Source organism: Somniosus microcephalus, chromosome 23, assembly GCF_052327205.1.
Source record: "Somniosus microcephalus isolate GS21.2 chromosome 23, FLI_Smic_1.0, whole genome shotgun sequence".
In the NCBI taxonomy this organism is placed as follows: domain Eukaryota; kingdom Metazoa; phylum Chordata; class Chondrichthyes; order Squaliformes; family Somniosidae; genus Somniosus; species Somniosus microcephalus.
Genome location: NC_141009.1, coordinates 68,763,593 through 68,787,755, shown reverse-complemented (window position 1 = coordinate 68,787,755; position 24,163 = coordinate 68,763,593). Strand labels below are relative to the sequence as shown.

The following is a 24,163-nucleotide window of genomic DNA, read 5'->3' as shown; positions in this document are numbered from 1 at the left end:
GGGTTGGGGATATGGGGAGAGGGTGGGTAGGTGGGGTTGGGGAGAGAGAGGGTGGGTATTTGGGGCTGGGTATATGGGGAGAGGGTGGGTTGGTGGGGTTGGGGATACGGGGAGAGGGTGGGTAGGTGGGGTTGGGGATATGGGGAGAGGGTGGGTAGGTGGGGTTGGGGATATGGGGAGAGGGTGGGTCGGTGGGGTTGGGGAGATGGGGAGAGGGTGGGTCGGTGGGGTTGGGGATATGGGGAGAGGGTGGGTCGGTGGGGTTGGGGATACGGGGAGAGGGTGGGTAGGTGGGGTTGGGGAGAGAGAGGGTGGGTATTTGGGGCTGGGTATATGGGGAGAGGGTGGGTTGGTGAGAGGGTGGGTAGGTGGGGTTGAAAAGGAGACTTGGCCAGGATTCAGGCCTATCACACAGGCTGTGGTTTCTTTAATGATAAACCAGTGTTGACCTTTGTCATTTGTAAATATTTCTCCATTTACTGGAAACCCCAAGGACCTCGCTGGACAGACACCTTCCCTGTCTCCAAACCATGGGGTATATCCGTCTAATTTACCTTTGTGCATTTTGTGTGACTTTTCCCTCATGTGGTGGAGGCGAGAGACGGCGAGCAGTGGATCGGAGGGTCGGTCCCATCGACGGGCTCCAGGCTCAGCGCAGCTTTAATCTCCAGCAGGTAACAACACAATCTTTCAACCTCACCGTTGTTAACGGCGGCACGAATCCTCGTTTCCGGCTGTAGCCAGACAACTGGAGTGAGCCTCCAGCTTAGTCTCCTGATCAGACACATCCTCTTAACCCCTTGCAGGGTCCAGCAGCTCTCCAACAGAGCAGGATCAGCAGGCAGTAGTGCAGCAAAGTGGGAAATGGTCAGTGAGGAGGATGATCACAGACTCCAGGAGGACAGAGACAGGCTGGTGAAATGGGCAGACACATGGCCGACGAAATTTAACGCAGAGAAGTGTGAAGTGATTCATTGTGGTAGGAAGAATGAGAAGAGGCAATGTGAACTAAATGAACAGGACTGGACAGACTAGATGCAGGAATGATGTTCCCGCTGGCCGGGGAGTCCAGGACCAGGGGTTAAGGATAAGGGGTAGGCCATTTAGGACAGAGATGAGGAGGAATTTCTTCACCCAGAGAGTGGTGAACCTGTGGAATTCTCTACCACAGAAGGCAGTAGAGGCCTATTCATTAAATATATTTAAGAAGGAGTTGGATATATTTCTCAAGGCTAAAGGGATCAAGGGGTACGGGGAGAAGGCAGGGACCGGGTACGGAGTTTGGATGATCAGCCATGATCGCATTAAATGGCGGAGCAGGCTCGAGGGGCCGAATGGCCAATCCTGCTCCTATCTTCTATGTATCTATGTACAATTTTAAAGTGGGTGCAGGAACAGAGAAAATGGGGGTGGGGGGCGGGGGTGTATGTATACAAACCTCTGAAGGTGGCAGGACAAGTTGAGAAGGCCGTTAAAAAAGCATATGGGATCCTTGTCTTTATAAACAGAGGCACAGGGCTAGATTTTACCATTGGGGGCGGGTCAGGTGGTCAGCGGGTCCCGATCCCGCCTCTGCTGTCGGGCGGGAAAAAATTGTGATTTTGCCCTAATTGGGCAATTGATTCCCAGTGTGTGCGAACCCCTGGCCCAATTAGTTTTTGGGCCTGAAACTCGCCTCTGACGACGTCATTTCTCCAGCTCCAAGCAGCCTTGGTTCATTTTGTGCCTATACGCTTGTGTTTGCTTCTGTTCATAATAGTGTTTGGAGTTAGTGGAATGTCGACTTCAAGGCCCAAGGCCTCACCACGCTTTAATGATGACTCACTCCATGCTCTGGTGGAGGGAGCCAGAGCACAAAAGGAGGCGCTGTTTCCAACCTCTGGGAGGGAAAAACCTCCCCAGCAGACCAAAGCTGTGTGGCTGCAAGTTGCCCAGGATGTCAGTTCCAGATCGGTGTGCAGCAGGACCTGGTTGCAGTGCCGACCGAGGTTCAATGACCTTGTCCGAACAGGCAAAGTGAATATACTATCACTGTTACCCTCATTCTGCTCCCCATCTCCTCTCAGCACCATCACTCTGCATTGTTAACCTACTCCTACACATCCCACTTTACCCTTACATCCCTGCACCCTTAACCATCCCTCTCTCTCTATGTACACAATCACTTCACTATTCGACTATGCTCCCCTCACACTCCCTGTCGCTGTTATGCTATGACAACAACTAACAACACACAGGGAGGGCCCTTAGTATTGGGACCTCACTCCATCTTTGTATCCTTCTAAGCCTCTGTGCTATGGATTCTCTACACTCACTCCATCATTCTCACTCAAACTCCACTTGTGTCCCTCATTGCAGCAAAAGAGAGCCCACAATAAGAGGGAAAGAGCGAGGACAAGAGGAGCGCCAGCCTAAATAGCCCATCTTACCAGCACAGAGGAGGCGGCCCTGGAGATCGCTGGCGCCGAGGAGGATGCGCCTGTGGGGGACGAACAGACGGGCACATCAGAGCAAGCTGGTGACAGAATAGTTTTGCATCTCTCTCACTGACATTGCATGAGTGACTGATATGCCTTCTGATACTCAAACAGATTAACTTATGATCATCTGCACTATTCCATGTGCATGCTACGTTTATATCACATGTCTAACTCATGCCTTTACTCCCCCCCAGGACCATCGACAGCCCCCCTCCCCACTGTCCAGGAGGAAGAGGCTGAGCCGGAAGACTCCTCAGAGGAAGCTGCAACCTCTGAGGGTGCAGCGTCAGAAGAATTAAGCTCACCCAGCACCAGCGCAGACACTCACACCTCGGGGGGACCTTCGGGACATAGAGTAATGTTGTCACCTGGTGTATCACAGCTCACAAGTGAGCATCAGCAGATGGTGGAGACAGGGACAGCAGTGAAGAGTCCTCGTTGGAGGGCGCAGGACGCTCCCAGCTCTGCTCAGCTGCATGTGGACCCTGTGCCTCCGGGGCCATCCAGAAGGAGAGCGGTGCTGGAACTCCAGGAACAGGAGTCTCTGGCAGGTTTTGTCTCCAGGGTCACTGCGAGTGTGGAGCGGATGGAGGAGTCCATCGCTAACATGAGCAGAGCCTTTGTGGAGGCATTGGCGAATTAACATATCACCGCGGAAAGGATGGCAACCTCCCTGGAAAGGATGGCTACAGTAGAGGAGAGGATGGCTGTGGCCATGGAGGAGCTAAGTCGCCAGAGTGTGGAAAACATGGTGAATGTTCGGAATAGGCTGACATCTCTGGAGGAGCGATGGACAGCTATTGATCAGAGAAACCAGACCTTCATGGAAGTCCTTTGGAGTAGGACTGCCAGTGCAGAAACGGGTCCTCATGGCCCCCCTGATGTACAGCAAGGTGCTGTCAAGCCACTTGCTAGCTCTGAAGTTGGGCTGATCCATGAGAGGGAGGTTGGTGGCGGAGAACAAGGAAGTGGGGGCTCCTCTCCAAGCGCTCACACTTCCATGCCACAGCGGAGCCCTCGGTCAGAGCCCCACCAGAGTCCTCACACAACTGAGTTGGGCGTCTCAGCCCCTGCACAGCCACAGGAGGAGCAGACAGTTGGCGAGCCTTCACAGGCTCGCAACCCCAGAGGACGCACGCCAAAGGTGTTGAAGCAGAAGCAGCATGAGAGTGAGCAAGGGGCCTCCACATCTGCTGAAGCCACAGGGGAAGCACCACATAGCAGCCCGTGTAAGAGGAAGATAAAGCACAAGTAGTCACAAGGGTAGTCACTTGGGTGTTCTCATAGTGTCATAGAGTTATACAGCACAGATGGAGGCCATTCGGCCCATCGTGTCCACGCCGGCCATCAAGCCCTGTCTATTATAATCCCATTTTCCAGCACTTGGTCCATAGCCTTGTATTTCAAGTGCTCATCTACATGCTTCTTGAATGTTGTGAGGGTTCCTGCCTCTACCACCCTTTTAGGCAGTGAGTTCTAGATTCCAACCACCCTCTGGGTGAAAAAGTTCTTCCTCAAATCCCCTCTAAACCTCTTGCCCCTTACCTTGAAACTATGCCCCCTGGTTATTGACCCTTCTACTAAGGGGAAAAGTTCCTTTCTATCTACCCTATCTATGCCCCTCATAATTTTGTACACCTCAATCAGGTCCCCCCTCAGCCTTCTCTGCTCCAAGGAAAACAACCCCAGCCTGTCCAGTCTCTCTTCATAGCTGAAGCGCTCCAGCCCAGGTAACATCCTGGCGAATCTCCTCTGCACCCTCTCCAATGCAATCACATCCTTCCTATAGTGTGGTGACCAGAACTGCACACAGTATTCCAGCTGTGGCCTAACTAGCATTTTGTACAGCTCCATCATAACCTCCCTGCTCTTATATTCTATGCCTCGGCTAATGAAGGCCTTTTTAACCACCTTATCTGCCTGTCCTGCTGTCTTCAGGGATCTATGCACATGCACACCAAGGTCCCTCTGATCCCTTGTCCTTGCTAGGGTCCTACCATTCATTGTGTGTTCTCTTGCCTTGTTAGTCCTCCCAAAATGCATCACCTCACACTTTTCAGGGTTAAATTCCATTTGCCACTGTTCTGCCCATCTAACCAACCCTGTAGCCTGAGGCTTCCCTCCTCGCTATTTACCACTCCACCAATTTTCGTGTCATCTGCGAACTTACTGATCATACCTCCTACATTCATATCTAAATCATTAATGTACACTACAAACAGCAAATGACCCAGCACCGATCCCTGTGGTACACCACTGGACACAGGCTTCCAGTCACAAAAACAATCTTCGATCATCACCCTCTGCCTCATAGAGTCATAGAGTCATAGAGTAATACAGCACAGATAGAGGCCCTTCGGCCCATCGTGTCCATGCCGGCCATCAAGCCCTGTCTAATCTAATCCCATATTCCAGCATTTGGCCCGTAGCCTTGTATGCTATGGCATTTCAAATGCTCATCCAAATGCTTCTTAAATGTTGTGAGGGTTTCTGCCTCCACAACCCTTTCAGGCAGTGAGTTCCAGACTCCAACCACCCTCTGGGTGAAAAAGTTCTTTCTCAAATCCCCTCTAAACCTCCCTCCCTTTACCTTGAATCTATGCCCCCTAGTTATTGACCCCTCTACTAAGGGGAAAAGCTCCTCAGCATCCATCCTATCTATGCCCCTCACAATTTTGTACACCTCAATCATGTCCCCCCTCAGCCTCCTCTGCTCCAAGGAAAACAAACCCAATCTGCCCAGTCTCTCTTCATAGCTGAAGCGCTCCAGCCCTGGTAACATCCTGGTGAACCTCCTCTGCACCCTCTCTAACGCGATCACATCTTTCCTGTAGTGTGGTGACCAGAACTGCACACAGTATTCCAGCTGTGGCCTAACCAGTGTTTTATACAGCTCCATCATAACCTCCTTGCTCTTATATTCTATGCCTCGGCTAATGAAGGCAAGTATCCCATATGCCTTTTTTACCACCTTATCCACCTGTTCCGCCGCCTTCAGGGATCTGTGTACCTGCACACCCAGATCCCTCTGACCCTCCGTCTTGCCTAGGGTCTTACCATTCATTGTGTATTCCCTTGCCTTGTTAGACCCCCCAAAGTGCATCACCTCGCACTTTTCCGGGTTAAATTCCATTTGCCACTGTTCCGCCCATCTGACCAACCCATCTATATCGTTCTGCAGACTGAGGCTACCCTCCTCGCTATTTACCACCCTACCAATTTTAGTATCATCCGCGAATTTACTGATCATACCCTTTACATTCATATCCAAGTCATTAATGTAGACCACAAACAGCAAGGGACCCAGCACCGATCCCTGTGGTACCCCACTGGCCACAGGTTTCCAGTCACAAAAACAACCTTCGACCATCACCCTCTGCCTTCTGCCACTAAGCCAGTTTTGTATCCAATGTGCCAAGGCACCCTGGATTCCATGGGCTCTTACCTTCTTGACCAGTCTCCTGTGCGGGACTTTATCGAAGGCCTTACTGAAATCCATGTATACCACATCCACTGCGTTACCCTCATCCACACACCTAGTCACCCCCTCAAAAAATTCAATCAAATTAGTCAGACATGATCTTCCCTTGACAAAGCCATGTTGACTATCCCTGATTAATCCTTGCCTCTCCAAGTGGAGACAAATTTTGTCCCTCAGGATTTTTTCCAGTAATTTTCCTACCACTGATGTTAGGCTCACTGGCCTGTAGTTCCCCGGTTTTTCCCTACTACCCTTCTTGAATAATGGTACTACATTAGCGGTTCTCCAGTCCTCTGGCACATCCCCTGTGGCCAGAGAGGTCCTGAATATATGTGTTAGAGCCCCCGCAATCTCCTCCTTTGCCTCACACAGCAGCCTGGGGTACATTTCATCGGGGCCTGGGGATTTATCCATTTTTAGGCCAGCTAAAACCGCCAATACCTCCTCCCTCTCGATGTTAATATGTTCGAGCATATCACAGTCCCCCCGCCCTATTTCTATGTCTACATCGTCCTTCTCCATAGTGAAAACAGATGCAAAAAATTCATTTAGAACCCCTCCTACATCTTCCGGCTCCACACACAGATTGCCACTTTTGTCCCTAATGGGCCCTATTTTTTCCCTAGTTATCCTTTTACCCTTAATATACTTATAAAACATCTTTGGATTTTCCTTTATTTTGCTCGCCAGTGTTATTTCATGGCCCCTCCTTGATCTCCTAATTTCTTTTTTAAGTATCCCCCTGCACTTTTTGTACTCCTCTAGGGCTTCCTCCGTCTTTAGCCTTTTGTATCTACCAAAAGCCCTCCTTTTTTTCCTAATCCATTCCCGTATATCCCCTGACATCCACGGTTCCCTGTGGTTTTTGGAACCACTCTTGACCTTTATGGGAACATGTTGCCCTTGTATGATCTCAATCTCCCTTCTGAAAGCCTCCCATTGCTCCGATGCGGATTTTCCTACAAGTAGCTGATCCCAGTCCATTTTGGCCAGATCCTGCCTTATCCTATTAAAATCGGCCTTCCCCCAATTTAGAACCTTTATTTCCGGCCCATCCCTGTCCTTTTCCATGACCACCTTAAATCTTACCATATTATGGTCACTATCACCAAAGTGCTCACCTACTAGCACTTTTTCCACTTGGCCGGCCACATTCCCTAGAATTAGGTCCAGTACCGCCCCCTCTCTTGTAGGACTTTCTACATGCTGGCTCAAAAAGCTCTCCTGGATGCACTTTAAGAATTCTACACCCTCTGAGCCTTTCACACTTTGACTATCCCAGTTAATATTGGGGAAGTTGAAATCCCCCATTATTATTACCCTATTATTTGCACATTTCTCTGAGATTTGCCTACATATCTGTTCCTCTATCTCCCCCTGACTGTTTGGAGGCCTATAGTACACTCCCAGCAAAGTGCTTGCCCCCTTTTTGTTTTTAAGCTCCACCCATATGGCCTCATTAGAGGACCCAGCTAATATATCATCCCTCCTTACCGCAGTAATTGACTCCTTAATTAATATTGCGACACCCCCTCCTCTTATACCTCCCCCTCTGTCTCGCCTGAAGATTCTGTACCCCGGAATATTGAGCTGCCAGTCTTGCCCCTCCCTCAACCATGTCTCAGTGATAGCAACAATATCATACTCCCATGTGTTTATCAACACCTTCAGTTCATCCACCTTATTTGCAAGGCTCCTTGCATTAAAATAGATGCCATCCAGCCTTGCCCTTATATATTTGCCCTGCCTACCAAGCTGACTTGTTTTTTCCTCCATAATTGGCAGCACATCCCCCCCTACTTCAGCTCCCCCCTGTATCCCATCCCCCTGCCAAGTTAGTTTAAACCCCCCCCGACAGTGCTAGCAAACCTCCCCGCAAGGATATTTGTCCCGCTCTGGTTCAGGTGCAACCCGTCCGACTTGTACAAGTCCCACCTTTCCCAGAAGCAGGCCCAGTGATCCAGGAAAGTAAAACCCTCCCCCCTACACCAACTCTTTAGCCACGCATTCATCTGCTCTATCCTCCCATTCCTATACTTACTAGCACGTGGCACTGGGAGTAATCCAGAGATTACACCCTTTGAGGTCCTGCCCTTTAATCTGTTACCTAGCTCCCTAAATTCTTGATGCAAGACCTCATCCCTCTTTTTACCTATGTCGTTGGTACCAATGTGGACCACGACCACTGGCTGTTCACCCTCCCCCTCCAGAATGCCCTGCAGCCGCTCAGTGACATCCTTGACCCTGGCACCAGGGAGGCAACAAACCATCCTGGAGTCACGTTTGCGGCCACAGAACCGCCTATCTGTTCCCCTTACTATAGAATCCCCTACCACTATTGCTCTCCCACTCTTTTTCCCCCCCTCCTGGGCAGCAGGAGCACCCCCAGTGCCAGGAAGTTGGCTGCTGCTGCCTTCCCCTGGTGAGTCATCCCCCTCAACAGTATCCAAAGCGGTATACCTGTTTGAAAGGGGGATGTCCGCAGGGGTTCCCTGCACTACCTGCCTGCCTTTGTTGCTCCGCCTGATGGTCACTCCCTGTGCTGCCCTACCCTGAGGCGTGCACAACTCGCTAAACGTGGTATCCACGAGCCTCTCAGCATCGCGCATGCTCCACAACCCATCCACCCGCAGCTCGAGCGCCGCAATGCGGTCTACAAGTAGCTGCAGCTGGATGCATTTCCCGCACACATGGTCGTCAGGGACACTGGCAGCGTCCCTGATTTCCCACATGGAGCAAGAGGAGCAGAACACGGGTCTGAGCTCTCCTGCCATGACTTACTCCTTTAATTAATTTAAAAATTAATTCAATACCCCAGTTACAGGTATACTCTAGGGCGCTTTATTTACCAACTGTCCCCACTACACCTTAATCCCGAGAAATTTAACACCACAGAATTCAAGCTTGTACTGAAAAGAGAGAAATACTCACCAACCAATCACTTACGTGCTCCCTGGTGACGTCACACTCTGATTATTTTTTACCTCTCTCCTCTGATGTTGATTTGGCGGGCTTCTGCCTTGGCGCCGGTTTTTAAGCCGGGCCTCTGCTGCTCTCCGCTGCTGCTCCCTGCCCGAACTGGTCGGGCCTCTGCCTTGGCGCCGGTTTTTAAGCCGGGCCTCTGCTGCTCTCCGCTGCTGCTCCCTGCCCGAACTGGTCGGGCTTCTGCTTTGGCGCCGGTTTTTAAGCCGGGCCTCTGCTGCTCTCCGCTGCTGCTCTCCCCCGAACTGGTCGGGCTTCTGCCTTGGCGCCGGTTTTTAAGCCGGGCCTCTGCTCCTCCTCCGCTGCTGCTCTCCCCCGAACTGGTCGGGCCTCTGCCTTGGCGCCGGTTTTTAAGCCGGGCCTCTGCTCCTCCTCCGCTGCTGCTCTCCCCCGAACTGGTCGGGCCTCTGCCTTGGCGCCGGTTTTTAAGCCGGGCCTCTGCTGCTCTCCGCTGCTGCTCCCTGCCCGAACTGGTCGGGCCTCTGCCTTGGCGCCGGTTTTTAAGCCGGGCCTCTGCTCCTCCTCCGCTGCTGCTCTCCCCCGAACTGGTCGGGCCTCTGCCTTGGCGCCGGTTTTTAAGCCGGGCCTCTGCTCCTCCTCCGCTGCTGCTCTCCCCCGAACTGGTCGGGCCTCTGCCTTGGCGCCGGTTTTTAAGCCGGGCCTCTGCTCCTCCTCCGCTGCTGCTCTCCCCCGAACTGGTCGGGCCTCTGCCTTGGCGCCGGTTTTTAAGCCGGGCCTCTGCTCCTCCTCCGCTGCTGCTCTCCCCCGAACTGGTCGGGCCTCTGCCTTGGCGCCGGTTTTTAAGCCGGGCCTCTGCTCCTCCTCCGCTGCTGCTCTCCCCCGAACTGGTCGGGCTTCTGCTTTGGCGCCGGTTTTTAAGCCGGGCCTCTGCTCCTCCTCCGCTGCTGCTCTCCCCCGAACTGGTCGGGCTTCTGCTTTGGCGCCGGTTTTTAAGCCGGGCCTCTGCTCCTCCTCCGCTGCTGCTCTCCCCCTCCTGCCTCCTGCCACTAAGCCAATTTTGGATCCAATGTGCCAAATTCCCATGGGCTTTTACCTTCTTGACCAGTCTCCCATGCAGGACTTTGTCAAAAGCCTTACTGAAGTCCATGTATACTACATCAACTGCACTACCCTCATCCACACACCTAGTCACCCCCTCGAAAAATTCAATCAACTTGGTTAGACATGATCTACCCCTGACAAAGCCATGCTGACTATCCTTGATTAATCCTTGCCTCTCCAAGTGGTGACAAATTCTGTCCCTCAGAATTTTTTCCAATAATTTCCCTACCACTGATGTTAAGCTCACTGGCCTGTAATTCCCTGGTTTATCCCTACTACCCTTCTTGAATAATGGTACTACATTAGCTGTCCTCCAGTCCTCTGGAACCTCCCCTGTGGCCAGAGAGGTTCTGAAAATTTGTGTCAGAGCCCCTGCAATCTCCTCCCTCGCCTCACACAGCAGCCTGGGATACATCTTGTCTGGGCCTGGGGATTTATCCACTTTTAAGCCCACTAAAACCGCTAGTACCTTCTCCCTCTCAATACTAATTTGTTCAAGTATATCACAATGCCCCTGCCTGATTTCTATGCCTACATCGTCCTTCTCCATAGTGAACACAGATGCAAAATATTCATTTAAAACCTCACCTACATCTTCCGACTCTACACAGAGATTGCCACTTTGGTCCCTAATGGGCCTTACTCTTTCCCTGGTTATCCTCTTGCCCTTAATATACTTATAAAACACCTTGGGATTTTCCTTTATTTTGCCCGCCAGTGTTTTTTCATGCCCCCTCTTCGCTCTCCCAATTTCTTTTTTAAGTACCTCCCTGAACTTTATATACTCCTCTAGGGCTTCCACTGTTTTTAGTCCTTTGTATCTGCCAAAAGCCTCCCTTTTTTTCCTAATCCATTCTCGTATGTCTCTTGACATCCAGGGTTCCCTGGGCTTGTTGGTCTCACCCTTGACCTTTACGGAACATGTTGGCGTTGTACTCTCTCTATTTCCTTTCTGAAAGACTCCCATTGCTCTGATGTGGATTTTCCTACAAGTAGTTGATCCCAATCCACTTTGACCAGATCCTGCCTTATCATATTAAAATCGGCCTTCCCCCAATTTAGAACCTTTATTTCCGTGTCCTTTTCCATGACTACCTTAAATCTCACCGAATTATAGTCACTGTCACCAAAATGCTCTCCTACTGACACTTCTACCACTTGCCCGGCTACATTCCCTAGAATTAGGTCCAGTACCGCCCCCTCTCTTGTAGGACTTTCTACATGCTGGCTCAAAAAGCTTTCTTGGATGCACTTTAAGAATTCCGCACCCTCTAAGCCTTTCACACTCTGACTATCCCAGTTAATATTGTTGAAGTTGAAATCCCCTACTATTATTACCCTATTATTTCTACACTTCTCTGAGATTTGCCTACATATCTGTTCCTCTATCTCCCCCTGACTGTTTGGGGGCCTACAGTACACACCCAGCAAAGTGCTTGCCCCCTTTTTGTTTTTAAGTTCTACCCATATGGCCTCATTAGAGGAACCTGCGAAGATATCATCCCTCCTTACAGCAGTAATTGACTCCTTGATTAATATTGCGACACCCCCTCCTCTTTTACACCCCCTCTGTCTCGCCTGAAGATTCTATACCCCAGAATATTGAGTTGCCAATCCTACCCCTCCCTCAACCATGTCTCTGTGATAGCAACAATATCATACTCCAATGTGTTCATCAACAACTTCAATTCATCTGCCTTACTCGCAAGACTCCTTGCATTAAAATAAATGCCATCCAGCCTTGCCCTACTCCCTTGTACCATTACATATTTGCTCTGCCTTCCAGGCTGACTTGTTTTTTCCTCTATATTTGGCTGTGCATCACCCCCTACTATAGCTCCACTCTGTATCCCATCCCCCTGCCAAGTTAGTTTAACCCCCCCCAACAGTGCTAGCAAACCTCCCCGCAAGGATGTTGGTCCCGTTCGGGTTCAGGTGCAACCCGTCCGACTTGTACAAGTCCCACCTTCCCCAGAAGCAGGCCCAGTGATCCAGGAAACTAAAGCCCTCCCTCCTGCACCAAATCTTTAGCCACGCATTCATCTGCTCTATCCTCCTATTCCTATACGCACTAACACGTGGCACCAGGAGTAATCCAGAGATTATAACCTTTGAGGTCCTGCTTCTTAATCTGCTACCTAGCTCCCTAAATTCATGTTGCAGGACCTCATCCCGCTTTCTACCCATGTCGTTGGTACCAATGTGAACCACAACCTCTGGCTGTTCGCCCTCCCCCTTCAGAATGCCCTGCAGCCGTTCAGTGACACCTTGACCCTGGCACCAGGGAGGCAACATACCATCCTGGAGTCACGTCTGCGGCCACAGAAACGTCTATCTGTTCCCCTTACGATAGAATCCCCCATCACTATTGCTCTCCCACTCTTTTTCCTCCCCTCCTGTGCAGCTGAGCCACTCGTAGTGCCACGGACTTGGCTCTTGCTGCATTCCCCTGAGAAACCATCTCCCCCATCAGTATCCAAAACGGAAAATCTGTCGGAGAGGGAGATGGGCCCAGGGGACTCCTGCACTACCTTCCTAGTTCTTTTACTCTGTCTGGCGGTCACCCATTTCCTGTCTTGCCTGTGCACTCTTTACCTGCGGTGTGACCTCCTCATTAAATGTGCTATCCACGAAGATCTCAGCTTCGCGGATGCTCCACAGTGACTCCAGCCGCAGCTCCAGCTCCGAAACGCGGAATTCAAGTAGCTGTAGCTGGAGACACTTCCTGCACACATGTTCGCCCTGGACACCGAAAGTATCCCTGACTTCCCACATAGCACAGGAGGAGCACTCCACGCTGCCGAGCTGCCCTGCCATGTCCTACCCTTAATTTACTCCCTTTAAATTAAAGAATATTAAATACACTAGGGACCTTACTTCCCTTTAAACACTACTTACTCTGAACTGGAGACTTTACTTTTACTTTAACGACTGGACTGTAGAAATACTCACCAGGTCCTACTTACCAATCAGCTCCTTCCCTGGTTATGACGTCACTTTAGCGGTTTCGCAGTTGTTGTTGTTTGACTGCTCCCGCTCTCGGACTCTTTCCTTGGTGTAAAGTAAAAACCAATTCCCAACGCGCAGCACTCTGTTTAAACCGCACTTTTATTTTTCTCCAGATGCGGTTGGGGGGTGTCACGGAGCCGAACTCCCGCTGGTTCTCGGTCCCCTCTTGTTCAGCTTTTTAACTCCTGCTCTCCTGGAAGCTGACAAAGATAGAAAAAGAATAAAGGAGCACCTCCCTCCCCGAACTCCCTCACTCACCAAACTCGCAGCTGTACACTCTGTTCCGAGCTTAAACATAGAAACATAGAAGATAGGAGCAGGAGTAGGCCATTCGGCCCCTCGAGCCTGTTCCGCCATTTAATGAGATTGTAGGAATGGCTAGATTCCTAACTAAAGGACTGAGGTCGAGTCAGTCTATCAAACAAACGATGTTTAATACTAATCAACAGAGTTTAAAACGAAAACACAGGAGAACTACATTACAGGTCCGTACTCTTTGCTGGCTCCACGAGGACTGACTAGGGCGGCTCCCCAGCCTGACGTCATGATGTCATCACGTCATCACGTTTTCCCGCCGCTGGAGGATCACATGATCAACGTGATGACGTCATTGCGTTTGGTCTTTCTTAAAGGGACCGCGCTATGTACATGCAATGATATGAACAAAGATACAGATTCATTCTGTAGCTAATAATTTGTTAAAGATAATTATGTACATTAGATCAGAGTCCCCCTGGTGGCGCCGCCACATGCGCCCCCCCAGAATTGTCTTTAACAGTAAAAGTCAATCGACTAGGAGGTCTGACATGCCTGTCAGAGCGACTCCTGTATTCTTGGCGTGGCCGTTGTTGAACAGCGGGCGGGCTGGCGGATGGAAGCCTTCGGTCTGGCGTGGATGCAGCGGGAGGTCAACCACGTCGTGGTGGCTGCGCAGTCGCTACTGGCCGGTCGATGTCCAAGTGTGCCGGTTTGAGACGGTCAATGGATATGTGGTCGGGTTTACCACCAATGTCTACAGAGAAACTCTTGTCGCCGGTCTCCAGTATGCGAAAAGGGCCTGTGTAAGGGGCCTTGAGCGGATCCCTATGGGCATCATGACGAATAAATACAAATTCAGCATTCTTTAGCTCTGCTGGTACGTGTGAAGATGGAAGGCCGTGATGCGAAGTTGGGATAGGCGCAAAAGCCCTGGCTGTTTCCCGGTGGCTGCTGAGTTGCTCGGCTGCGGACCACGGCTCAGTTGGAAGTGGCAGGAAATCTCCCGGTACGCGGAGTGGCTGGCCGTACACGAGCTCCGCGGCGGACGATTGCAGGTCCTCTTTGGGTGCCGTGCGGAGACCCAACATGACCCATGGAAGCTTATCCACCCATCCGGCGCCTTGGAGGCTGGCCCTCAGCGATGCCTTTAATGATCTGTGGAAACGTTCGCACAAACCGTTTGCTTGCGGGTGATAGGCCGTGGTGCGGTGAAGCTTGGTGCCGAGACCCTGGGCCACAGCGTTCCAGAGCTCGGAAGAGAACTGTGGACCGCGGTCTGAAGAAATGTCCACCGGAACGCCGAAATGTGCGACCCACGAGGAGAGGAATGCGCTGGCGACATCAGCGGATGTAGTAGATGCCAGAGGAACTGCCTCTGGCCATCTAGTAGTACGATCGACCATGGTGAGGATGTGTGTGAACCCCTGCGACGGTGGAAGCGGCCCGACGAGGTCCACGTTGACATGGTCGAATCGACGTTCTGGTACTGCGAACGTGGCCAATGGGGCCTTCACGTGACGTTGCACCTTAGACGTTTGACAGACGACGCAGGTGTTAGCCCAGTCGCGGATATCCTTAAGCATTCCTCTCCAGACGAACTTAGCCGACATTCATTTTTGAGATGCCTTCGCGCCAGGATGCGAAAGCCCATGTATGGCGTCGAAAACTTTGCGGCGCCAGGCGACTGGAACGATCGGGCGGGGATATCCCATGGAGACATCGCAGAGTAACGAGGTGCCTGCAGCGTGGAATTGCACATCGGTCGGTTGGAGGCTAGAGGTGTCGGTGCGATACGCCTGTGTTTCAGGGTAGGATGCCTGATCGGTAGCCATGAGGACATAATCGATGCCCAGCTGGAGCGCCCGTACGGTCGCGCGAGAAAGGCAACCAGCTACCAAGTTGTCCTTGCCAGCTACGTGTTGGACGCCTGTCGTGAATTCTGAAATGAAAGTTAGCTGTCGCTGCTGTCGAGCCGACCACGGTTCGGCGGTCTTGGTCATGGCGAAGGTCAGTGGTTTGTGATCTACAAACGCAGTGAAGGGACGTCCTTCTAACAAAAAATGGAAATGGCGGATAGCCAGGAACAGCGCCAGCAACTCCCAGTTGAAAGTGCTGTATTTGCGTTCGCTGCGCCGGAGTTGGCGGCTGAAAAATGCCAGTGGTTGCCACATCCCGTTGACCCACTGTTCCTGCACAGCGCCTATGGCATAGTCGGAAGCGTCGGTGGTAAGGGTGATGGTGGCACCTGGCAGAGGGTGCGCCAACATAGTTGCATTGGCTAGAGCGGTTTTTGTGTTGTCGAAAGCGTTGTCCATTTCAACCGTCCAGGCTATTGTATCCTTTCCGGCCTTGCCTTTGAGGGCCTCGTAGAGGGGCTGCCTGAGTCGTGCTGCCTTGGGCACAAAGCGGTGGTAGAAATTCACCATGCCCAGGAATTCTTGAAGAGCCTTGGTGGACTGCGGCATTGGGAATGCCGTAATTGCCTCGACCTTTGACTGCAGCGGAATTGCGCCCTCCGAAGTAATGCGGTGGCCCAAGAAGTCAATCTGTTGTAGGCCGAACTGACACTTGGCCGGGTTGATTATGAGGCCACGTTGGCTGAGGCGCCGAAAGAGGGTGCGGAGATGGCAGACGTGTTCCTCTTTGGTAGAGCTGGCTATCAGGATGTCGTCAAGGTAGACAAATAAAAAGGGAAGATCCCGCAGGACCGAGTCCATTAGTCGTTGAAAAGCCTGTGCGGCATTCTTGAGCCCAAATGGCATCCGTAGAAACTCGAACAGTCCAAAGGGAGAGATGACAGCCGTTTTCTGGACGTCCTGCGGGTGTACGGGAACTTGGTGGTAGCCACGGACGAGGTCGACCTTGGAGAAGATTGAGTTTCCCGCCAAATGGGTGGAGAAATCCTGTATATGCGGGATCGGGTACCGATCGGGAGTAGTGGCGTCATTAAGGCGTCGGTAGTCCCCGCATGGCCGCCATCCACCGCCGGGCTTCGGGACGATGTGGAGAGGCGAGGACCAGGGACTATTCGACCGGCGAATAATCCCCAGCCGTTCCATTGTGGCAAACTCTGCCTTCGCAGCCGCGAGCTTGCCGGGTTCCAGGCGCCGAGCTCATGCGTAAACTGGAGAGCCAGTGGTAGTAATGTGGTGTTCGACACCATGCTTAGTGGCCGAGGAGGAGAAAGTGGGCTTGGTCAGCTCTGGGAATTCACCTAATAGGCGAGTGAACTCGTCCGGTGAGGGCAACGCGCAGGAGACAGTGTGCGACGTTGCGGAACTGCGGGAGCAAGGGATGGAGTGGAAGGTGGCCGCGTTGACCAATCGACGATTTCTTACATCCACCAAGAAGCTGTTGGCGCACAAGAAATCCGCGCCGAGGATGGCTTGTGAAACCTTGGCTGTAATAAATTCCCACTGAAACCGTTGCCCGCCGAAGCACACCTGGACCCGCCGTTTGCCAAAGGAACGAATGGCCCCGCCATTAGCTGCCACGAGGGAGGGGCCGTGCATCCCAAACTGAATATCGAGTGCTGAGGCAGGAAGGATGCTACACTGCGCCCCGGTGTCGCATAAAAAGCGCCGGCCTGAGAGGGAATCTGTAATGTAGAGGAGCATCCCGGAATTTCCAATGTCGGTTTTAGGCGCGAAACTGCAGGGAGGGCGGCAACCTCTGGCTTTTGCGCCGAAATGGGCGTAGTAAAAACACAAGCCGGGGGATGGAGGCATCGGGGCAGTGTTCACGGGGGAGGGGTGCCTCGTGGTGGCGCAGGATTGCTGTGTGACTGCATAAATCGTATCTGCTTCTGCAGCAAGTGCTGCGCAATCTGTGGCTTCCGATCTGGCGAGGGCAGCCTGAACCTGCTCGGGTAGTTGACTCAGGAATAACTCCCGAAAGAGGAAACATTGTGGTTCTGAGCCAAGGAGTGTGAGCATCCGGCTCATTAACTCAGATGGCTTGGAATCGCCAAGCCCGGGCAAAGTGAGTAGCCGACGGGCACGCTCCGCCTTCGTGAGCCCGAAGACCTGTATTAACCGCACTTTGAGTGTATTATACTTGCTGTCAACCGTGGGGTTTTCGAGCAGGCTGATGATCCATGAGGCCGTGGAGCTGTCGAGTGCAGAGACCACGTAAAGGTAACGGGTCTGATCCGCAACGATGTTTCGGAGATCGAATTGTGCTTCTGCTTGGACGAACCAGGAGGTCGCCTGTTGTTCCCAAAACTGTGGGAGCTTCAAAGCCACGGAGTTCGCTTCCATGTTTCATCGCGCTTCGCTTCTTCCGCGAAAATTGTTCACGAAAATTCGGGGTCACCACTGTAGGAATGGCTAGATTCCTAACTAAAGGACTGAGGTCGAGTCAGTCTATCAAACAAACGATGTTTAATACTATTCAACAGAGTTTAAAACGAAAACACAGGAGAACTACATTACAGGTCTGTACTCTTTGCAGGCTCCACGAGGACTGGCTAGGGCGGCTCCCCAGCCTCACGTCATCACGTCATCACGTTTTCCCGCCGCTGGAGGATCACGTGATCAACATGATGACGTCATCGCATTTGGTCTCATTCTTAAAGGGACTGCGCTATGTACATGCAATGATGTGAACAAAGATACAGATTCATTCTGTAGCTAATAATTTGTTAAAGATAATTATGTACATTAGATCAGAGTCCCCCTGGTGGCTCCGCCACAAGATCATGGCTGATCATCCAAATTCAGTACCCTGTCCCTGCCTTCTCCCCATATCCCTTGATCCCTTTAGCCTTAAGAAATATATCCAACTCCTTCTTGAATATATTTAATGAATTGGCCTCAACTGCCTTCTGTGGTAGAGAATTCCACAGGTTCATCAACCTCTGGGTGAAGAAATTCCTCCTCATCTCTGTCCTAAATGGCTTACCCCTTATCTTTAGACTGTGACCCCTGGTTCTGGACTCCCCCGCCATCGGGAACATCCTTCCTGCATCTAGTCTGTCTAGTCCTGTTAGAATTTTATAAGTTTCAATGAGATCCCCTCTCATTCTTCTAAACTCCAGCGAATACAAGCACAATTGACCCAATCTCTCCTCATACCTCATTCCTGCCATCTCAGGTATCAGTCTGGTGAATCTTCGCTGCACTCCCTCCATGGCAAGAACATCCTTCCTCAGGTAAGGCGACCAAAACTGCACACAATACTCAAGGTGCGGTCTCACCAAGGCCCTGTACAACTGCAGCAAGACATCCTTGCTCCTGTACTCTAATCCTCTCACTATGAAGGCCAACATACCATTTGCCTTCTTAACCGCCTGCTGCACCTGCATGCTTACCTTCAGCGACTGGTGCACAAGGACACCCAGGTCTCGTTGCACTTCCCCTTCTCCCAATCTATTGCCATTCAGATAATAATCTGCCTTCCTGTTTTTGTCACCAAAGTGGATAACCTCACATTTATCCACATTATACTGCATCTGCCATGCATCTGCCCAATCACCCAACCTGTCCAAATCATACTGGAGTTTCTCTGCATCCTCCTCACAGCACACACACCCACCCAGCTTTGTGTCGTCTGCAAACTTGGAGATATTACATCTAGTTCCCTCATCTAGATCATTAATATATATTGTGAATAGCTGGGGACCTAGCACTGATCCCTGCGGTACCCCACTAGTCACTGCCTGCCACTCGGAAAAAGACCCATTTATTCCAACTCTTTGCTTCCTGTCTGCCAACCAGTTTTCTATCCAAGTCAGTACCTCATCCTCATCCTGTAAACCCTGTTTTGGGGGTATCTCCTGTGGTGACGTGCTTCCCTGCGCTGGCACCTTCTGCCCTGTGCATCATCAGGTGGGTTAGCAGCAGGTTGGCGTTCCTGTTGGTGCTGCTGTTGGTGCTGCTGTTGTGCCTGGTTCTGCTGCTGCCGTGGCTGCTCATTCTCCAAATCTGAGGACCAGGATGAAAGGAAATAAATGGTTCCCATGCTGCTGGTAGATATCTCCGCTGCAGAAGCGCTCAGTCAATGTGGGGGGAGGGTTTTCCCAGGAGGTCACAGTGGAGATGGGTCTCATCTTCACCACTTCCAAGATCAGTGGACCTGCAAAAAGTTCTCCAAAACCTGAAAAAACAAAGTTCTGCCACTTGCAACTGATCCTTGTTGAGAGTCTGTTTTTATGGTGGAGCTGCAGCTGTTAGGAAGCCGGCCACTTGTCAACCCGACAGGATTAGCTGGCGTGTTTCAGGAGAGACGTGCAGCACGCTGGAAATGTGGCAACATTTGAAAGGCTTCTCAAAATGGGATTATAGAGGTCGTTAACTGCTGGTTAAGTGCCTTAAGGGCCTATCCCGCCGCCTGGAGGCGCGACCGAAACGGACTCTACAAGCCCACCTCTGGCAAAGTTGCGCGGAGGCGGGTTGATGGCGGGATCGGAACCTGCCGTCATTTTTTCAAATTTTCCCACCAGTCCCGCCTCCTCAGGGCTGGTAAAATCCAGCCCAAAGAGCACAAAGCAAGAGCAGTGAAGTTTAGGGGAGATTTGATCGAGGCGTTCAAGAGCAGGAAGGGTTTTGATAGAGTGGATAGGGAGAAACTGCTTCCACCGGGCAGGAAGGTCACAGGTTTAAGATAATTGGGATAGTTTAGAGACTCTGGCCTAGAAATTCAGTTGGGCGCCGTTTGGGGCGCCAAGCTCGCCTGGGCGCTGGAATTACCGCTGCGAGCGGAGCCACTTGCGCCATCCCGATATTCAGTTTCTGCGCCCCAAACGGAAGCGGGCCGCTACTCGAGGCTTCCCGCGCCCTGCTTGGGGCGCTCACACTGAATATCGCCGCGCTAAGGGCCACAGCGCCACACGCTGCGGCACGGCACGCTGCGGTACTGCAGGCCTTCCTCCCACTGTTAAGGGGGAGGTGCCTACAACAGCGCGATCCCCGCTCGCGAGTGCCGGCAAATGAGCCCGGCACCAAGGAGAAGTGCCGGGCTCTCGGGAAACAGCCGGCAATGCCGCGGGGGGGGGGGGGGTTTAGGAGGCCGGGGACGGAGGTGCTGCCGAAAAAGCGGCCGCCCCGCACCTCCACCTTAACTAGCGCCACTACCGCCACAGGTAGGCCCCTGTGAACCGGTCGTGATTTTCGACCGGCGTTAAAGAGGCGGGCGCGACCAAATATGGTCATCGGGGCGGGAGCGGGGCGCTGCGCACACCGATGACGTCATCGGTGGCGGCGCAGCGCTACAGGCTAACGCCGCCATTAGCGCCCCGCTAAATATCGCGGGAGGTGTGGCCAGTGGCGCTAAAGCCACTGAGTGCCCTCTTTGGGCGCTAACTGGTGGCGCAGCCCACTGAATTTCTGGGTCTCTGTATCTAACCCGGCCAGAGGAGTGTTTGATGGGTCGTTTTATTTTAGTTTACAGGCATGTGGCGTCTCATTGCTGTCGGGTCAGAATGTTCTTATCTGAAGATGAACAATTACAGGCTGGAGGCGGTCACTGTGCGGATAACCAATCAAGACGGAGCCATTCGTATCAATACATTTCGCAAACTGTGAGTACAAACACGCTCACTTACTCAGTTTATGTTTTTCTGCTAATTCTGTTGTCTTTCACTCACTGGGTGTCGGTCACTCTGATCTCACTGGGCTGGTTGTCGGTCACTCTCCTCTCACTGGGCTGGTTGTCGGTCACTCTCCTCTCACTGGGCTGGGTGTCGGTCACTCTGATCTCACTGGGCTGGGAGTCGGTCACTCTGCTCTCACTGGGATGTGTGTCGGTCACTCTGAACTCACTGGGCTGAGAGTCGGTCACTCTGACCTCACTGGGCTGGGAGTCGGTCACTCTGATCTCACTGGGCTGGGTGTCGGTCACTCTGATCTCACTGGGCTGGGTGTCGGTCACTTTGATCTCACTGGGCTGGGTGTCGGTCACTCTGATCTCACTGGGCTGGGTGTCGGTCACTCTGCTCTCACTGGGCTGGGTGTCGGTCACTCTGCTCTCACTGGGCTGGGTGTCGGTCACTCTGATCTCACTGGGCTGGGTGTCGGTCACTCTGATCTCGCTGGGCTGGGTGTCGGTCACTCTGACCTCACTGGGCTGGGTGTCGGTCACTCTGATCTCACTGGGCTGGGTGTCGGTCACTCTGATCTCACTGGGCTGGGTGTCGGTCACTCTGCTCTCACTGGGCTGGGTGTCGGTCACTCTGATCTCACTGGGCTGGGTGTCGGTCACTCTGCTGTCACTGGGCTGGGTGTCGGTCACTCTGCTCTCACTGGGCTGGGTGTCGGTCACTCTGATCTCACTGGGCTGTGTGTCGGTCACTCTGATCTTGCTGGGCTGGGAGTCGGTCACTCTGATCTCACTGGGCTGGGAGTCGGTCACTCTGCTCTCACTGGGCTGGGTGTCGGTCACTCTGCTGTCACTGGGCTGGGTGTCGGTCACTCTCCTCTCACTGGGCTGGGTGTCGGTCACTCTGATCTCACTGGGCTGGTTGTCGGTCACTCTGATCTCACTGGGCTGGGAGTCGGTCACTCTCCTCTCACTGGGCTGGGTGTCGGTCACTCTGCTCTCACTGGGCAGGGAGTCGGTCACTCTGATCTCACGGGGCTGGGTATCGGTCACTCTGATCTCACTGGGCTGGGAGTCCGTCACTCTGATCTCGGGCTCGGTGTCGGGTGTGGTGTATGTAACCGTTCCACCTTTAAGAGAACTATTTTAAGAGATGCACTACTTTATCTTGGCTGCTGTATACTGTAATACCGGTGGTGACCACACCGGTATATAAGTGCTGTGTAATGATTTATTGGGCCGTTCAGCCTGACCTTCGACTGGTAAAGACCTGTTGAATTTATTCTTGTGGTCTGTGTGCAGTGATTCTTATTAACAATAACTAGAACACACAGACTTAACAGTGGCGACGATGACGATCTTACCCTGCGGCAGAGATATATCCAAGGCAGTTTAACGGGCGTCGAGAAGAGGCATTCGCCCTCATCATCCTGCTGAGAAAAGACTCGGTTCTGAAGAGCAAGGAAGAATCCTGACACGAAGCCTTCCATCAGCAACAGGCAGTGATCATCCCTTTTACCACGGTGGTGGGTAAGCCGATCAGCGACGAGCAGCAAGTCGGCCACGTTGGCTGTGAAGTAGGGGAGGGAAAAATGGAGGATATAAGGGCGGAGAACTCGACCACGGCCGGGGAAAAGAGCCGGACAGAAGTCGGGGCCAGAGGCGCTGAGACTGGGGCAGCGTAAGGCACGGGAGCCGCGGTGAATGCAAACGCAGCCGATGTAAAGGACCGGACTGCAAGAGGGGCTGGGAGGCACGATTTGAGAACCGCTGGGGAGGGCGAACGCAGCAATATGGCAATCGCCATTACAACCAGCGGGGGAGAAAGGCAAACGCGGGAAGCCACCATTTTCGTAGGCGGGGGAAGAAGACAAGCGCGGGAAACCGCCATTTTGAAAAAAAAATAAAAGAAAAATTTCTTTTTGTTTCTCAAGAAGATTGCGAGGATGCCTAAGCGTGGTAACATCAACGATTTCGATGCCGATGTTGAAGATTGGGCCACGTATGTAGAACGCATAGAGATTTATTGTAAGGCAAATAAAATATCAGATGAAGATAAAGCACTAACCTTACTAAACTCAATGGGTGCGAAGACATACGGGCTATTGAAGCATCTTCTATCACCAGCTAAACCGACGGATCAGGCTTTCGCTAATATTGTTGCTGTCCTGAGAAATCATTTGAACCCCACACCGCTGATGTTAGCGGAACGATTTAAATTTTATGCGAGAACGCAACTGAAAGAGGAAAGCAACGCGGAGTATTTGATTGAACTGCGTAAGCTAGCGAAATACTGTCAGTTTGGGGAAAGACTGACAGAGGCACTGAGAGACAAATTCGTGTGTGGTTTGTCGAAAGAAGGAACACAAAAGCGGCTGCTTGAAGAGAATGACCTTACACTTGATAAGGCTGTCACTATTGCAGCATCGCACGAAGCCGCAGCGAGAGGCACTGCGGAAATGCAGCTGAAGGCAGCGGTACTCAGCGTAGATCAAATGGCTTTGGGTACAGCGAAATGTTATCGGTGTGGAAAGACAACACACGATCAGAACCAATGCTGGTTTAAAAATCAGGAATGTAGAAAATGTGGCAAGCTTGGTCACATAGCTAAAGTATGCCGGTCAGGAAAGAAGACCAGCAACAAAAAGTCACCGCAGGAAAAGTGCAGAAAGGTACATAAGGTGGCTGAGAAGAGTTCGGATGAACAGAATTCAGATTCAGACTCCAACAGCAAGGAACTGGGTAGGCTGAGAATTCACAATGTGAGTAAGGAAGCTGACCGACAAACTATCTGGGTCACACTGCAGATAGCAGGAGTCCAAGTGAAGATGGAATTGGACACCGGATCGGCATTGACGGTCATGAATAAGCAAGATTACAAAAGGTTATTCACACATATTCCCCTACGGGATACGGAGATAGTATTGCAGACATACACGGGGCAAAGAGTATACCCCATCGGAAAGATAAAAGTCAAGGTGGTACACAAGGGCAAAGAACACCAAGGAATGGACTTATATGGACTACCTGAGGGAGGTCCACCACTTCTGGGACGGGAGTGGATCAGGAAAATAAATATGGACTGGCACTCCCTAAAAGCAATAACGGTAGATTCCGGAAAAAAAGATGTCAAACCTGAACGATTGTCCAGAATATTGGATGAGGCTAAAGAGGTGTTCCAACAGGGACTGGGAACACTGAGAGGAATTACAGCAAAAATCAAGATTGCAGAACATGCAAACCCAAAATTTTTCAAAGCCAGACCGGTACCTTATGCGATACGACCTGCTGTGGAAGCTGAGCTGGAAGGGCTAGGACGTTCAGGAGTACTGTCTAAGGTGGACTGGAGTGAGTG

At 51.9% G+C, this 24,163-nt stretch overlaps 1 protein-coding gene across 1 annotated transcript in view; it reads left to right on the top strand.

Moving 5' to 3' along the window:
• Positions 1 to 458: 458 nt before the first annotated feature.
• c8g (complement component 8, gamma polypeptide) overlaps positions 459 to 24,163 on the top strand; it is a 53,123-nt gene continuing 29,418 nt past the window's right edge. Inside the window, exons 1-2 of the mRNA XM_085965959.1 lie at positions 459 to 674; positions 20,655 to 20,791. Of these exons, the coding sequence (XP_085822085.1) occupies positions 531 to 674; positions 20,655 to 20,791 (281 nt within the window). The 5' untranslated portion in view covers positions 459 to 530. The remainder of the gene's footprint in view (positions 675 to 20,654; positions 20,792 to 24,163) is intronic.